Genomic DNA, 18,557 nt, shown 5'->3' on the forward strand with positions numbered 1-18,557 from the left:
CAAGTTGTAAAAATACTCTTTCCTGTTCACATCACACACAGTTCAGGACACATCATATGAGCAGGGCAGACTTCAGTGAATGATGACTTCCTCATCAATGAATGGTTCCTATTAATTCACTGGAGTTCCACAAGTAGTAATAAATATAAATCCATTTTATCTGCCTGTGAAGAAACTAAAAGTTCCTTGATTTCTCATATCAAAAGACCTAAAGGTGCTTTTGAATTTTTTTGCTAAACCAATAAATAAAGTCTGAAATATAATGTTACTATTTATGGCTAAACCAATACAGCATAGCTTCTTGGTGAGGAAAGTCATTTGGTCTATAAGCTTAAAAAGAGAAGATAAATTCAAAAAGGTCATTTAAACAAAAATCCCTGAAAAATCTCTATTAGCTCTGCAGCAAGCAGTTCCCAGTTGCAACACCATCCAAAATAAGATTAAAAGTTTGGCTTGCTATCCAAATTACTCAGTTTCTTGAAATGAGAAGAGGTAATAATGAATAAATGCATCAGTTCATAAACCACACAATTTTACTGCTGAATTCTTATCATAAACAGCCTCAGGGAATTTTGTTAAAACATCTTGCAATTTATCATTCATGTTGATACTAAGATTTGAAAACTAAACAGAAAAAAAATAAAATTCTATATTAATTTAGAGATACAATGAGCTTTTGTTCCATCACTGGAGAAGGATTTACTGCTGTTAAGACTAATGGGAATTATACATATTAATCCCCTTATGTGCTGATGAGAGACTTAATACTCGACGTGTTCATAGCACAATAACAATTTTTAAAGAATAAAAAAAGTGTTTGTCTTTCCATTCTGATTCCAGAAATTCTTTAAAAGAAGAACTTTTAAACAAGAAAGGTGCTTCTACCAGTATCTGCAATACAAAATGGCTTTCTTTTTACAGAAATATTAATATACAGAATATGCCTTTTGTTGTGTGCTTCATTGACAATTACATCTGCATGTTGTATTCAAGTAGATGATCAATTGTCTGTGGCAGGAAAACTCTCCTAAAATATTTGTATCTCTAAATCAAAATATTTATCTCTAGTTTTCTGTTTTGATTTTGCCTCTGTTGCTATTTTCTTTTAATACGTTATATTTATGGGCTCTTCCCCCAATTTCTTCTTTATCTACAATTATTTGTCCTTTTCTTAGTTGTAAAATCAAGATTGTTGTGCCTGATGGTATTCTGCCAGCCTATGGCCTACTTTTATTACTGGAAATCTTCCATTTTAACACATAGAAATAGAAATTATGATTTTTCTGGGCTTCTAAGCAACAGGCATTTTAAAGCCATCTGACAAAACTGCAGAAGAGTAGGAATATTGTCTGGTGGATTGCAAAAGAAATCATAAGAAAGAAATAAAAAATCTGCTTTTAGAGGAACATTCAACTTTGGTTTAATTTTTCCTCCTTAAAATTAAAAAAGGCTGGGACACAAGATTAGACAGTGCCGCTCTGAAATTAATGTTGGCAAGCAAGCTGAAACAAGTGTATTATAAGAAAGGCTAGAAAGAAAAACATAACAGAGGAGAAAGATTAATTTCAGAAGTAATTTCATGTAAAATGATCAATGTAAAAATTTTACAGGAAACATTTTCTTATCACCTATCAAATATCTGTCTACTTTGTATAGCAGGGGCACTATGTGTGAACCAAAAGTATCAGAAAGAATCAACTTTGATGTCCTTGAACCTACACTCTTCTAGCAACCAATTTTAGAGACTCCCAACTGACACACAATTAAAAAATAAATAATAACAAAACAAAAACTTTAAAAAAGGCATTTGAGTTAGATTGAAAGGAGGGTAAGAAAGGCAAGCATTTAAAAGGGTTTTTTTGGTCTAAGCTAGCCTGATCACTGAAATCAGATTAGCACCCGTCTGTTACTTGGTTTTGAACATTCTGTTCTATTTGCAACAGCCGTGACAGCAAAGTGTAGTGTATGTCATGCAAAAACCCAATTAGGCCTGACTAAATGGAAGCCATTAAATGCTCTCGGTTGTCTAAAGAAAGAGAATTGTTTTGGAATGAGCTTTGTACTGGATTCTGATTATTGAGTTCAAATCACACCAGCTCAGTAAGTCCAGTCAGCTTAGTGCAATGTTATGTTCTACTGTCAGCTGATTGCATTCCACTTGGCTTTTCAATGTTTTCCAAATTTCAACAGCTAGTGATTTAGCAATGCTTGTGTAGAGGGAAGAGAAATTCAAGATACTGAACATAATCATCAGCAACTAATTGTGCCTGTTTCCTCCTTTCAGTACTTTCTTACAGAAGAGCAAGATGGCTTTTTCAAGTAACTTAATACCTTCTTACAACAGCAACTTACTAAACTAAAATATTCTGTATTTATTTTATCTTTTCCACTTTTAAAAGACATACTGTAAGTATGTCCTTATTTTACAGAAGGAAAATGGTTACAGATAAGTTGGGGAACACAAAAATGTTTTTGATAGTGAGTGATTCTTGATTTGTGCTCAATTGCTTAGAGACACAGGTATGATACATTGCCAAATAAACTGATTTGATTGAGATATGCAGCAGAAATACTAGTAAGATTCTTCAGGTCTGATTATTTCAATCATTTCCATAAGAAATCATAGTTCTCCTGAAGTAAGCTGCTATCACAATGACAGTGATGTAACAATGAACAAGCTAATAACAGAAAGAAAGCATATTAATAATTGGAAAGTTGAACTCATTACAAAGTTTCTAAAGAAAAGCACTATTTATATTGTAGGGAGTTAATTATTCATGCTTAGCACTGCTATAAGTCCAGTGACTGACTCATAGCAAATCACTTCCCTTCTGTATACCGGGATTTCATTAATGTATGAACGAGACATCATACAGAATCATTTGCAAAGAATGCAAATATCTACTCCTGAAAAATTACTATATGTGATTTACAAATTAGTCAACCTTTTTGTAGAGGAAACAGGTTTCTATATCTTTTACTTGAAAGGACAAGAGAAAATTGAGCAAAATAATTAAAAATTGCTGTAGACAGCAATTTGACAAAGCAGGTAAACACTTCAGAGTAGTAAGACACAGTAAGATACCTTTCTGTGAAAGTTGAAAGATTTTTGGAAAGTATCCATGTGAAGGCAACCCTTAATTCATCAAATTTCATGCCATGTCAATATACCTGCCACGCCATCAGCCATGGCAGCTATCTGAAACAGAGACATTCATGCATGATTTCTGTCTGTGTTTGTACTAAGAGTTAAGAAGGTAAGGTTATGTTACTGATTGAAAGTAATGAGGACACAAAAGTGGAGCACACACACATACCTTGACTTGCCTGACTCTTTGTTTTGAATTTTCCAGTTGTTGCTGCAAAGACCTCACTATGTCTTTATACTTCATATACCTCTCCTCAATCATCTCCTTTTGGCAATGGGACTCCTAGAAATGCATTTAAAGATTTAGATTATTTCATTATTCCTTGAAAAGAAGCTAGAAATTCTGACTTTTGTAAACAGAGGTATTTTCACCACAGCAAGAACAAATTAAGTTTTAACTTTCAGAGACTGAACTACAGGGGCCACACAAATACATGTAGATTAAAATGGAAATGGCCTTATCCTTAACCAGTGAATGATTTCTTGTAACCCTTTCCAAACTTCAGCAGTATCATACTGTCTAACAAAAACTCTGTAATGCTGAAAAATTATTACAACACTACAGAAACAAGTACTTGAAGAAAATAAGTTTCTAAAGATATGGACAAAACAGTATTTTCAATAAGGAAACATTCTCACTGAACTAGCTAATCATTCACCAGAATTAACAAACCTCCTAGACAACCTGAGAGGTTTATCAAAACTTACTTCTTCCTTTCTCCCTTTCCATGAAAATGTTGAGGGAAGAACTTGCTAGCTATTGTACAAAAAATCTAATGTTATTTCCAAGTAAGAACACTAATGAAGGTGTAAACTGACATCCTTCTCAAAGCTTAGGCATAAAGTTTAGCTCTCTTGAATAATAAATTATTTCTTAAACAAAACACTGTGTTGATAGGGACTCACCTTCAGAAAATCATCTTCAAAAAATTAGGCACAATAGAGAAGGACAGAGCCCAACTGACACCAAAGATTTTGCATTCCAATGTCGTAAATATTGTCTAAGTTATAACTAGAGCAAACCAGAAAATGACAGTGTAATTTCACAGCAGTTTTTAGCAAGAGAGGGCAATTGTGAAGGTGATTGAAAATGCCTGCTGAGAACAAAATTTTTCCTTTAGCAGAAACAGAAGGTAAACATAAACCTCTGTCAGAGCAAAAAAGCTCTTTTGGGAATACCTGGAATGTGAAATTAAAACTATACATCTCAACAGTATTGCTCATAAAAAACCCAAACATTTTAACCAGTACTTACATTACCAAATCTGTTGATGATGACAGCAATAAAATGATGTAGAGTTATTAACTGATGACCTCATGCAGGAACACAAAATAAACAATGCTCCAAACACATATGTTTTGAAATTTTTATGACAACCACAGATTAAGAAATTTTACACATCAAATAAAATGCAAAGCATTATGTATGTGTTGATTTGTGGTTTAATACCGATTTAAAATTTACATTGTACAAGGAAGTTACAAATTCTTTTTTATTAAACCATCCATTTCATAAATGGAAAGTAACTATGGTACAGGGGTTTAGCCACTTAGCCACTGAAAATCTAATCTGAGCCTTATCACTCCTGACAGTATGTCACCACTACTGTCAGTATGTCCTACTGTGTCCAAACACATCTTGATTGGATAGTGGTGCTGAGAAACTAAGTGACAAGTATCATCATCACATCAAAGCAAAACAAAAAGTTGTAAAGATCTATCTTCATTCACTATGTTAAATATTGAAACAACTGGCATAATTTATTTAATTATAAAATTTTCATTTAACATGTAATATCAGAATTTACCACTCAATAACAAATATTCTGAAACAGTAATTAACACATGACCTGTTATGCCCAGTTATCAATGTTTGCCTACATTATGGGACAGTGTTAATAATGAGAACTAAATTTATAATTTCAAAATGATCCATATAATTGTGAAAATAAATTTCAGTATGTTTCTGTCTACATCATGCGTACATATGCAACCGTAAATCTTATTAAACAACTTATCTGTATGTTCATAGAGAATAGTAATTATCCAAAATATTTTAGAAGTACTGAGAGAGTAAAATGAAATCTTTCTCACTGCGGTATCTTTGCAATCTTCTAACAGGCTCAGTTTCTCAGGCACAGATTCCAGGTGGTTTAAAGCTACTCGGGTACTCTAAAAAACAGAACACAAGTTAAAACATTAAAAACAAATCCATTCTTTCAGCCATCTCACACATTAAAACCCCCAGTCATATTGGCATACTAGTTCAAGCTTCCTCATTTAGGGTGTTGACTTGCCCTAAAGCTCAATCAATCCCTTGTGGCTGTGGACTCACTGAAGCAGCCCTGTCAGAGGCTCCAGCCAGCCAGGCCTGCTGATGGCAGATGGAGCTCTCCAGGTCAGAGGCTGCCAGGAATGCCTGATGCCTCTTCACTGGGCTGGGGCTGACAGCTCTTCTGCAGAAGGTGAGCTGTGCTGGAGGAGCTGGTCACCAGGTGAAGGAGCTACAGGAGGAAGTGAACAGGCTACACAGTGTTTGAGCAAACAAGCAAAAGAGAGACTGGTTATTTTCAGAGTCTGACAGTCTCAAGATTCTCAGGAGTCAGGAACCTCCATTACAGTGGAGAAGCAGATGGACTCAGAACCCTGCAGGGTACTCAGTCAAAGGACTGTTAGCTAAGGGTCTATTAAAGATGAAGGCTGGAAGTAGATCACAGCATGTACGAGGAGGAAGGTTCCTCTGTCTTCTCAGAATTTGACAGGTAGGACTGGCATGTTCTACAGTACCTGTGAGGCTCTGGCACTAGAAGGCAGGCTACTGATGAGGTGGGTAGACCTCTGTTAATAGGAAACTTAAGAACAGTTGTAATAGGAAACACCCTTCTAAAGCAAATGGAGGGCCCAATATGCAGACTGCACCCAGCTCACAGGGCTCACGCCTGCTGTCTCCCGAGACTAGAATAAGATATTACTGATGTGGGAAGAATACAGCGACGCTGCTTGTCACTGTAGGGAGAAAATTCAGGGGGCCAAAGCTCCACTGGAGTTGAAGCTGGCCAGAAATGTGGAGGACAATAAAAAGAGTTTAAAAATATATATTAATGGCAATAGGCAGTGTAAAAAAACTCTCGTCCCCTTACAGGATGAGGATGGTCACTTCACAAACAGGGACAGAGACAAGGCAATGGCATTTAATGCATTTGACCAAGGGGATCACAGTGCCCTGAGCAGGACTCATATGACTGTGAGAATGATAAACTCTCAGTCGGCCCTGAAGATGTGTGGGGTTTGCTGCTCCAGCTGGATCCCTATAAAACTATGGGGCCTGAAGGGATTCATTCAAAACTTCTCAAAGAGCCAGTTGATGCCATCACAAAACCTCTCTTTGTATTTTTGAGTGGTCTTAGGAATCTGGAGCTTACTGGAAGCTGGCAAACCTTGTCACAATTTTAAAGAAGGGCAAGAAAGAGGATCCCAGGAGCTACAGGACTGTCAGTTTCTCTATAGTGTCCGATAAAAGATTATGCTAGGAGGTATTGAAAAACACCTGAAAGACAACATCGTCATTGCTCACAGCCATCCTGATTTCATGACAGGAAAGTCCTATTATTATAATTTCCTTTTATGACTCCCTTGAGTCCAGTGTGCAGTTTTGATCACTACACTATAAGAAATATATTAAACTGTTAGAGAACATCCAGAGAAGGACAATGAAGATGGTGAAGAGCATTGAGGGGAAGCTTTGTGAGGAGTGACTGAGGTCACTTGGTCTGTTTAGCCTGGAGGAGACTGAGGGGAGACCTCGCTGCTGTTACATCTTCCTCATGAGGGGAAGAGGAAGGGCAGGCACTGATATCCTCTCTCTGGTGACCAGTGACAGGACCCGAGGGAACGGCCTGAAGCTCTGTCAGGGGAGGTTTAGGTTGGATGTTAGGAAAAGGTTCTTCCCCCAGAGGGTGGCTGGGCACTGGAACAGGCTCCCCAGGGAAGTGGTCACAGCACTAAGCGTGACAGAGCCCAAGATGAGTTTGGACAATGCTCTGGGGCCATGGTGTGACTCTTGGGGATAGTGCTGTGCTGGGACAGTAGTAAGACTCCATGATCCTTGTGAGTCCTTTCCAACTCAGCGTAATTCTGTGATTCTGTGATTTTTTTTTAATAAAAATATATGTGGTGAGCACTTAGCTAAATATAGAACAATCAAATTTCCTGTTTTCAGATTAGGCACATGGTATGTACTACTGAAGAATGAATTGCCACCCTAGGGAGACTTAGGGTTGGACTCAACAATAAGATTTCACATTCACACCCATCATGCAAAAAATCTAGTCTATTTCAAACTGCAGAGAACTGAATAAACATAATGGGTTTGGTTTTGTGTGCAGATGAAGTTGGTTATCACGCACAAAGAACAGTCATGTCCCACAGGCCAGATGCCTCTGCAGCTTCTCAAAGACTGCCCTTCTGTTATTCGCCAAAGAGCAAGTAAAACCAGAATTGTTTGTACTTTCCGAACAACAGTTAGTATTTTCTCCACAACTCTAAAAATCATACTTCTTTGGATAAGGTTCTGCTAGTCTGGTATTCAATCTACCAATAATGGGCTTCATTAACCATATTCCTGCCTTGGTTCTTTAAAGCAAAATCTTAAAACAAATAAAATCCATCAATCCTGAAATCAAATATTATGTTGTAAAGCCTGTGCAAACTGAGTTAACTTGCCCTTAACTACAAAAGCTCTGTTACTAGTTCTGGAAAATGTCAATCTGACCACCACGAAAAACATTCCATTTAGAACCCAGACTTAAGACCTGAAGATTCTAAAAGTTTCAGTCACAACAGGAGAAGAAAAATCAGTGGGAATCTCTCTGCATAAGTGGCATCAACTTCAAAAAGCTGGAGACAGGAGTGAGGAGTGGGCAATCAGAAATGAACCTAAATGAAGATACACTATCTGTTTAAAAGCAATGATGTCTACCTTGTTGTTAGTTCCAAACATTTAGTTTTTAAGGTTTTAATATTTGTAACAAACAAAGGTCAAATTTCATAAACAATGGGATTAATTTGCAGCTAACTTGCACTGAACTTGTAGTCAATATTCAGTACTAATAAACTAAATTAGGTAGAGGATATGAGACTCGTTCTATTTCTGCAATTATATGTATGCAAAAATACTGTGTATATAGATATACATAGTATTATGTAAATAGATATATTTATCTATTTACCCAACTTGTTTTAATACAGATGACCTGTGATCTGTTCTCATCAAAAAAAGGAACTCAGGCCCTAGGTGTAAGCCTATGCCTTAAGCCATCCCCATTTTCAATTCCTTCTCTAATTTCAATGCCAAGACCTCAAGTCAACACTGTCTGTAAATTGATTTAAGGAAGATGTTAATCATCTGTTCTTCCAAAGTGTCTCGTAAATATATTCCCTCTATTTCATGCACTTTTTGTAGCAGAATAAAAAAAGCTGTTTCTCTGCTAGTCCCTATTAGTTACATTGTAAAATATAATCCTGAAAGCAGAGGACCAGCCTTTGGTTTAGATGCATATCCAGTCCTTGGTTTTTTTGGTTTTGTTGAGAATCATCTGGATCAAGAATGGTATAGGCTACTTGGATTTCTGAAAGGTATTTTAGACTCCTAAAGTTTAAATTTAACTTCACATTCAAAATGATGGGCTCCAAGGTAACCATTGCAGTTCCAGAAGCAGATCATGGGGTAATGATACATATTACCAAAAATCTGCTAATGCTGTGTTCAGTGTCAATGAGAAAAGCAAAATCAACACTCAATATAATCAGGAAAGGATAAAAAGCCAGAGAACATAACTGTCCCAGATCATTAATCCAATTGCATCTTGACTGCTGAGTGCAGATGTGTATCTTTAAAGGTCAGAGAAGTTGAACAAGAATTTTCAAAGCCATGGAGTGCTGTTTCCAAGTGAGAAATTATAAACACAATAGTCTGAAGAACAGGACTCTTCAGCCAGAAGAGAGATGCCTGAGGGTACTAATGACCAATTTGCATAAAATCAGGAGTCACATAAAAATAGAAAATTTCATATGGCTTTAAACAGAAAACTGGGCAAGTTCATGAATGAGAAACACCATAGAATGGTTCTAAATTCACAGAACCTACATCTGAGTCTGGAAGCTTTTGAGCTTTGAACAGCTGAAATCAGAATGAATGAATGGGAAACAAAATACATGTCAGTCCTGTTCATACAGTCCTCCCTAAGCATTTTACTTTGGCCATGTCTGCAGCTGGGCTAGACTAACCTTTGGTCTTGACCAGAATTCTTCCTGACCAGGTTCTTCTTATATTCTAAAATTCCCACAGTCTTTTGAGCAGTCTGAGGGATTTAAATAAGATAACTCACACACTAACATTTTCAGAGACAGAAATATGTGTCTTTTCCACAAAACAAATGAAAGGAATGGTAGTGATGTGCAAATAAAAACAGAAAAAAAACCAAGTTAGTTGTTCGGGGAAGTTCAAGAAGGAAGGTGGCAATGAAAGAATAAATTGAACAATGTGAGGGAAAGATGATGAAAGAGCTTTTAGCAATTAATGAAAATCACAGCAACCTCCTCAAGGTGGTTCAAATGCCATGCTTGTATCATTAATGACTACACTCTATTCTATTAAAAAGATAGATTTAACCACACAGATAAAATGTGGAAAAGGATATTAGAAGCACCTGATATAGAGGGCAATTAAGTACTGTTAATTTTTTTCCCAGAAAACAGAAAGCTGTATGCCATAATGCATACACATAATCCTAAACAGCAATCGCATTTGTCTGCTTATGTACAACATGCAAGAGCAGCTACTGACCCAGAGCATCGATGGTACTGATAAAAGGAAAAAGCACCCATTGTACTGACTGAGGCAGTATTAATGGCATTTTACTGAACAGCAGTTCTCTTCGATGGACTGAGTGCTACTAATCTTTGTGGTTTTAAAATAACGACTATTTACTTTTTAAAAGGGTGTTCTATGTTTTCACAGAGAATGACAAAACAAATTACTTATTTTCCATGACCTCATACAAACACTTTGATGTTTAAACTGTATGTGAACAGTTAATCCTCCTATACTGATGTGTTCTTGCTAATAGACGGTTTCACATTATCTCAAGGGACAGATCTAAATCAAAATCAGACACATTTTATTTTTAGTCTCAAAGCTGCAATGCTAAATGCAAATAAATCAAAGCAGGTTTGTATATAGTACTCCTGAAGTTTGCCTTTATAGTCGATATATTGAAAACACATAAACATAAACCAGAAACCAAACTTCATTGACTTTCAAGTACAGTACTCCTTTCTTTTCTGAGGTAGGTAAAAACAAATTACTATCTGTATTGCACAGATATTTTTTTAAAATGAGAGTTGATTTAAGTACCAGTTAGCTAATCCCCAAAGAGTAACCAGAAAAAGATTAAATGCAACGTCATTTTAACTGGCTGCAATGCATATCAGCAGGCAGTTACAATTCAAATGAAAGATACAATGTTAGAGGTGACCTAAAATTACTTATTTTTAAATTACCTTAGTGTATTGAATACCTAAATAGCAAGAATAGGATGCATCCAGCATGTTTAAAATTATCCTTTGCTTTCCCTGTTAAGATCTGTTAAACAATGTACTATCAGCTTCAATATCCAGCTCTCCACTGATAAATCATACATTTTTCTTTTAAGAAGGTGGCACTGCTCAAGAGGCCTGAGGTGCTCTGCTGACTTTTGTACGCCACCCAAACTCCATGATAGCTGGGACATTCTTGAGTAGTGCATCATATAGAGAGAGGGAACTTTCAGAGAAAACAAAAAAACCCATATTTTTTATCTTTATATTCCCCATATATCATGACTCCAATTATACTATGTTTTGATGATTTCAGCACATCAAGTCAAAGTACCTATACAAAGGTAGGCAACACATGTAATTTTATCAAATTACAATTTTAATACTCAATTGGCTTTTTTTCTGTAATTCATTGTTTCATGAGAGATTCAACAAGTAAGATTTTTTTTAACCAAAAAATACACTAATGAAAAACAAATGACTTTGCTAACAAAGCATTGCCAATGTCAAACTACTTGAATGTTTAATTTAGATTCCAGATGTTTCTGCATGGGGTGAACCGCATTTTAATTGAAGGAACTTCATGGATGCATCCTTTCCTGTTTGCAGTGACATGGACTGACTTTCCTCTCATTCATGAACACATGACATGCCTGTGCTAACTAGGGGAATTGTTTACATGGGAAAGTATTAGGAAAGTATTTTATGAATTTGCAGTTGTTTGATGCATACTAGCAGCTGGAAACATAGAAGAAACTTGCCTTTTGGCAAGCCAGCTTTCTGTGAATCATCTGTCAGTGCTCCAAGTACTCTAGGGGTCCACAGGACCAGTTTTTGAGAATCTATTCTTAATCAATTACTAAGATTTCGATCAGAGACATCCAGAAATAATTCCTGGAAATTAAAAGAAATACAACACAAGAAGTAGAGTGTGTAAAGTAATGCAATGTTAGTGGGAACACATTCTCAAAAGGTGTAAAGTCTTCCTTGTTGCTAATCTTTAACATTATGAAGCATGCAGTCTAAAAATCTTTACATGTAATTTATGTTAAGGTTTTCTGTGCTAACAGTATTTCATCAAACCTTTCAGAAAGCACTGCAAAAATTCAATTAACACAGCCTTCATGATAAAGAAGAAATATCATTCAGTTTTTCAGGTGAGAAAAATTAAAATGAAAAGAGAAGTGATTTCAACAAGGATTCACAGCTAATCAGTGTCAGAGTAGGAAAAAAATAAGGAGTTTTCGTTATGAATTTCCCTATTTTAATAAAAAGCTGCACAATAATGAGAGAAAAAAAATCTGTGGTGGCATCAATAGGTCTAACTCATTGCGTGCTCCTGTGGTTATAACTAGATCAAATATAAACCATTTAAATATAAAATGAAGGACCTAGCATTATATTAGAAGCACCTAGTCAATAGTCTACTGTCAAATAAAATTTAACTTATTTTGTGATACATAAACCAAAATTTAACTTATTTTGTGATACATAAACCAAACCAAGAAAAATAAAGAAAGTACATATCTATGTCTTACCAAGTTACATTCTGTGGAAGAAGTCAGCTACATATTCCACAGATGAAAGGCCACCATAATTCATATAAGTAGCAGCTGAGGGAGCTGGGGTTGTTTATCATGGAGAAAAAGGAGACTCAAGGGGGACCTTATCACTCTCTACAACTGACTGAAAGGAGGCTGTAGCCAGGTGGGGGTCGGTCTCTTTCCCAGGCAAGTGACAGAACAAGAAGAAATGGTCTCAAGCTGCTCCAGGGAAGGTTCAAGTTAGACATTAGGAAGAATTTCTTCACTGAAAGGGCATTGGAATGGGCTGCCCCGGGAGGAGATAAAGTCACCATCCCTGGGAGTGTTCAAGAAATGACTGGATGTGGGACTTGGCACTATAGTTGACAAGGTGGTGTTCAGTCAAAAGTTGGACATGATGGTTTCAGAGGTCTTTTCCAACCTCAGTGATTCTACGATTCTCTGATTTCTCATGAGAATCCTGTGGATGGAACTCATAAGATCTCTCTTAAAAATTACATTTACATGTATATACCTACTATGAAAAAAAAAAAAAATTGAGATTCTAGTTCAATTGAAATAAGTAACTTTAAATAACTTAAATCTTTTGCAATAAGGATTTTCCCTGAGATTTTTACTTTCTCTAATTAAAAACGGAAGGATTTTGGTTTATTAAACTTTGGCAAAAATGTTCAATATTTGCAACATATGGAACATATTTTCATAATTTTGAAAGGAACTTAGATAGAGCATGTAGGGGTTCCACTAGGAGCACTGCCAGCAAATCAAGTGATCCCTCTCCTCTAGGCAGCCCACATTTGGAGTGCTGGGTCCAGTTCGGGGCTCTCCTGTACAAGAGACATACAAGAGCCAGTCCAGCTAAGGACATTGAATTTTTTTAAGGGACTGGAACATCTCTCATGTGAGGAAAAGCTGAGAAAGCTGGGATTGTTTAGTGCGGAGAAAAGAAGGCTCTGGGAGGTCTCATCAATGTGCACAAGTATCTAAAGGGAAGGTGCAAAGAAGAGGGAGCCAGGCTCTTTTCAGTGCTGCCCAGTGACAAGCAGTGGGCACAAACAGAAACACAGGAGGTTCCGTCTGAAGACAGAAAATGCTTTTTCACTCTGAAGGCTAGAAAACTAGAGGTGATTGTATTAGAAAAAAACCTGAATAAACAAGTGAAACACCAAATAGGGGGCAGAAGATGGACAAGTAGCTGAGTATTAAACAAGAGCAATAAATACATTGAGAAGACAACATCAAGGAAGAAGGGAAGAGAAAGCTGAGCATTAGAAGAAAAGAAATAGGCTGCCAGCACCCTCAGGAAGCAGAAGTTACTTGGTGGTAATGAGCAGAGAAAAGACTCTGGGAAGCCCAATGAAGGGAAGTGACACACTGGCTCGCTGATGAAAGGAAAGGAAAGGGCAAGGCAGGCAGGACAGAGGATCTCAAACTGCTCCTGGTCATTTTTATAAGATCAAAGAATGGCTGTGATCTGGGAGGACCAGAAAGCCTTTGATGTAATGGTAGTTTTGGCAAGATACTACAGAATCAAAGCAAGAGGAAAAGAAAGTATTAACTCTTCGATTCAGTATTTCCTCAAAATTCATACAAGCAAAGTATGAAAGTCATGAAATAATCTCAAGAGCTAACACCAAGACTTACTTATTGATAGAAGGCACACTGAGAGAGACAGAGAGGGAGAACAAGAACATAAAAATGGATGGTGTCAGGCAGTCACATATTCTCTCTGCAAAACTCATTTGGTATTGTTATCCTTCCAATTCTTCTTTTAAATTGGGTGATAAACCAGAAAACTGATGCAAATTTGAGCCTGCTACTACAGGAGAATAATCTAATAGCTTCTACATTGCTGAGTGGATGCTGACAGAAACTTGTTTTAGTGGTATTCAAAACTTCACCTTCTTGAATATAAAAATGCATTACAATAAAATGCATAAACGTTCATGCTGAACATAAAATTCATCTTAAATAACAATTTTGCTGAATACTTACAGCACTACTGGAGTTAACCTAGATTTATGGACATTGTAACAAAAAGTTGACTTGTGTCCAGGAAAGTCTGATCCAAGTATTCTAAGAAAGTTCTTAGGTTTCTCTAATGAAAGCAACAAGCTGTTTTATTGATTAAAGGATACAGAATGCATATGTTCACTGGAATAACTTCAGGATGTGGTTGCTTTCAAATTAAATTTTGCAATCTTCTATGTCAGACTAGTACTAGTAAGGCAGAAGAACATGACTTGCAGCTTATGGTCACTAAGAACAGTATATAGTTTATAGGAACCCACTAAAATCCCAAGCACAGCATAGTAGCAGTGTGCACCTACAAAATGCATCCTGACCTCTCAATGAGCAATAAATATGTTTTCCATTGTAGCCTCACCTGAGAATACAATGCAGATTCCTTTCTCCCAAAAAAGGACACCTTTCTCTATAAATCATACAGATCCATATCTTGTATGTAACAATTGAAGTATACTCAAGAATAAAGTAACTAATTTTATTTAAAAATAAATCATATTCATTCTCTCAAAATGTCAGACTAAATATTTTATTACTAAAATAATTAGGATATTTACTTGTTAATAGCTATGAAATTATTAAATTCACTTTAATTAACAGCATTAAACCAAATAAAAAAGCCAAACAAAACACATAATCTCTAGATACTCAAAACCTCAGTTTTGCCTATACTTGTTACTCCTCTGGAACTTCTCAAGAGTTGAAGGATTATTCCAGAAAACATCTAGGTCGTTCAGCTCCTTTTATATCCACTAATGATTTTGTCTAACAAATCTTGTTCTTCTTAGCTTCCAGCTTCTGATCCTGACCTGCACAACCTGCTGGAGCAAGAAGTGGTGTACTTATCTATTGAATCATACAGCAAAATCGATCTGATTGGAAAAAAAAAGCCAAAATATCCAAAAGTTTCTTCTAAATGAGTATTATTTGTTATCAAGCTCCTTAAGGAAGTGATCAGATCATGTGTAATATCTTGAAGGAGGTTCATAATAACAGCACTTTCCTCTAGAAACAGGAGCTGGCTAAGGAAATGGAGACCCAAGAAACTGCCTGGTACTGTAGACAGGAGATGGAGCTTCCAGCTCAAACACACTGCTGAGAGGAGAAGGAGCTGACAGCGCTCAGAGAGAGGCACGGGTCCTCCTTGTCTGCAGCAACTCACAAAATCACTGAGTTAGATTAGGCTAGGCCTGGAAGGTTAATTTACCCAGAGCTCTGAATGGAATCTGAAAGGTTCATGTTACATTTCTTTCAAAACTTTTTATTATCTATGTTGGCAAGTTCATCACATGGCCACTACAACAATTTTACTGGCAAGAGCAGGAGTTAGAAATGAGTAGATTGTACAGAAAGGGAGAACAGTGGGATAGTATGATAAATAGGTTATCCTTTTCTTCTATCTGAACAATAACTTACAAATCTTCCTTTTTAAAGTAGGAGACGTTGGAAGTATAAAAAGGAGAAAAGCTCCAGAAAAAAATAGAAAGAAACATTTGGCACAAAATATGAACTGAATTTAAATGACACTGGGGTATTTGCAAGCAACTATTCTCTGCCTGTGTCAAAATAGCTCTGGGAGCAAAAAGGACAAGGAATATGCAGGCAGTTTAATTCATGGTTTGTGAGAAATGGATGGCAATGGATACATGCCTGACTGGTTGTCATGTAAGCAAACCAAGAATAAAAGAAGGTCCTGAACAGAATTAATGTCCTGTCAACACCTGACAGTCACACAGCCCCATGTGAAGTGCCAGGACACTGAATGTCAGCATTAGCTTTTTGCTTTCACATGGCAGGTGTTGCAGCACAGCACTCTGATTTCCAAAGGGCCTTTCATGGCTGAATGAAAGATTTTTTTAACAAATTGAATACATTTAAAATATATTTTTGAAATCAGAAACTGTTTTCAGAGATGCAGAGACTATCAGAAAGAATAAAATAATAATTTGCACAAACAAACTTTAGAAGTTTATATTTGCAGCACTGATATTGTCTCAGTAGTGGTTTCTTTAGAGGAAATTTTCTGGATTTCTTATAAAAAGAAACTATGGGCCTGATACATACAATTTGTGATGTCTTATTGGACATTGGTACATGAAGGGAAAGAAGAATGGTTTTGAAATTATAGGGCAAGCTGAAACTCATTCCAGCTCTTCTACCTGACAGACTTACGACCTTGGGACATCTGGAAAATGCATTCACGGCATGTACAGGCATAAAGTTCTGTTATTCCAATTTAATACCATATTAAATTATATTAATTAGTGCTTAAAATTACATTCCTTTACTCTTTTAAGCTGCAGTGTTGATATGGGCAAATAAACTGATTCTGTCCTGCACCTCCCAGACCAAACAAGTAAGCATACAGGGTAGTCACTGAAATAATTAGATCTATCACATGAACCTCAATCACTAGAAGTATTAGAAAAATAATATCTTTTTTATGGATAAAATCTACAACATTTCTCTTCCCAGGGATGGGATGAGGACTGAACTGTACAGAAAAATGACAACACTGAAATACACTGTATTTCATATAAGGAGTACACAAGTACTGTAGTAAAAATCTACACAGAGAGCTGCAGTGCAAAATTATCACAACTTCTCTTAAAAGTAAAATGACAGTTAAAAACCCAGAACTGCAATCTTTTTCAAAAATATATATAAATAATATTTTCATAATTTAGACAAATTATCAGCAATGTAATTGGGATTGGTTTGGAAATTAATTTCAGAAACTTACCATTTCTAAGGCCATAATACGTTCCTAAAAGAAAACACAAGATGCCATTAGAAAGCAAAGAATATGAACACAGTGTAAGTCAAAGAATGATTAATAGGATTCATTTTGGGGTTTGGTGGTCTCATACGTACAGTTCTTTATAAAAAACTAACTGAGTTTTATCACTGAGTAGGAACTGTTGTACACTTAACTGGATGTCTTTATCATACTATCCCCCTTGGAAATCTGCCCCAAAAATAAGAAACCACCCAGAAAAAAGGTGAGAAAGGATTTGAAAAAAATCTACTCCACAATATCTTTTTTTTTTTCAATTAGTGCATTAGGTTTTCAATATTGCTAATTTTACTATTACATATCTCAAAGGATGAATTTTTTTTTTTTTTGATCATTGCTGACTGTAAATCTAGCATGTTTTGGAATTCATGTAATCTTAGCATCAGGCTTGGTTTTCTTTTACGCATTTCCTTAGAAAAAGTAAATTCTATATCATTATTCTTTCATCCAGAAATAGCTCTGAATAATGTTTTATTAATAACAGGATGACATTAGTCAAACAAATAAAACAAACTTGTGTAAGTTTTAATCTAATACAAAATATAGAGAACCCAGAATTAGCTAATTTACTGTATATATTTTAACATTCCTTTCCCAGTGTGAAGTATTTTTAAGAAAAATACAAAGTTAGTAAAATCAAGATAGTGTACTCTGGTACTGTATCCTGACTAGGTATGGTATTTTAAGTAATTTGACAAAACACATATTCAAGTGTTTAGGTGAGTCCACATTTACAGTACATAACCATTAAGACATGAGAGGAACTCTTACCTTACTCAAATATTACTCAATTTTTTCTCAGGCAAGGTAGTGTATCACATGCTAAAGTCTTTATTCTTCCTTAGAAGCAGGTCTGAGATACAGACTATTTCCACACATCAGAACAAACTTATGACAAAAAATACTATATTGAAAATGCAGAAATTTTTATTCTGAGATGTTTTTTCCTCCACAATATTGCAGAGGCAGACATTCATATTTATTTAAAGATTCTGCACAAAAGATACTCATTACCATAAAAAAGATGGTATTTACAGATCTCATAAATTTTTGATGATAATGGACAACAGTTCAGATATAACTTTTTTCAGTTAAAGAGGACTACTTGGAAAAAAAATTCTTAGAGTGAGTGAGGATGGTTTCAATGACAGAATAAAGAGTGTTTTCAAAATGACTCATGCATTAAATAAAGTGCATTATATAGTTGCCAAATTCTAAAAATATAATAAACTCTTAAAATCTCAGCAGATAATTTTTGAAGACTAGCATCTAATGTTCTAGGAAATGTAAAATGGATAATTTATACACTACTCGATTGTGAAAGCATGGATATCTGAAGGAAGAAAAAACTGCTATCAAGCATGTGAATATAAGAACAGCAGCCAGAGCACTACAATTCACACCCTTAACCAGAAGTGCCAGTTGGTGAAAGGAATAAAGCAGTTTA

At 35.8% G+C, this 18,557-nt stretch overlaps 1 protein-coding gene across 3 annotated transcripts in view; it reads right to left on the reverse strand.

Moving 5' to 3' along the window:
• Positions 1-18,557, reverse strand: part of CEP128 (centrosomal protein 128) — a 98,525-nt gene that overhangs the window by 6,121 nt on the left and 73,847 nt on the right. For all 3 annotated transcript variants that reach the window (XM_063399101.1, XM_063399102.1, XM_063399100.1), the window contains exons 21-23: positions 17,057-17,080; positions 5,243-5,320; positions 3,318-3,431 (exon numbers count right to left, since the gene is read on the reverse strand). In XM_063399101.1, the coding sequence (XP_063255171.1) occupies positions 3,318-3,431; positions 5,243-5,320; positions 17,057-17,080 (216 nt within the window). The remainder of the gene's footprint in view (positions 1-3,317; positions 3,432-5,242; positions 5,321-17,056; positions 17,081-18,557) is intronic.

This window comes from Prinia subflava, chromosome 5, assembly GCF_021018805.1.
Source record: "Prinia subflava isolate CZ2003 ecotype Zambia chromosome 5, Cam_Psub_1.2, whole genome shotgun sequence".
In the NCBI taxonomy this organism is placed as follows: Eukaryota; Metazoa; Chordata; class Aves; order Passeriformes; family Cisticolidae; genus Prinia; species Prinia subflava.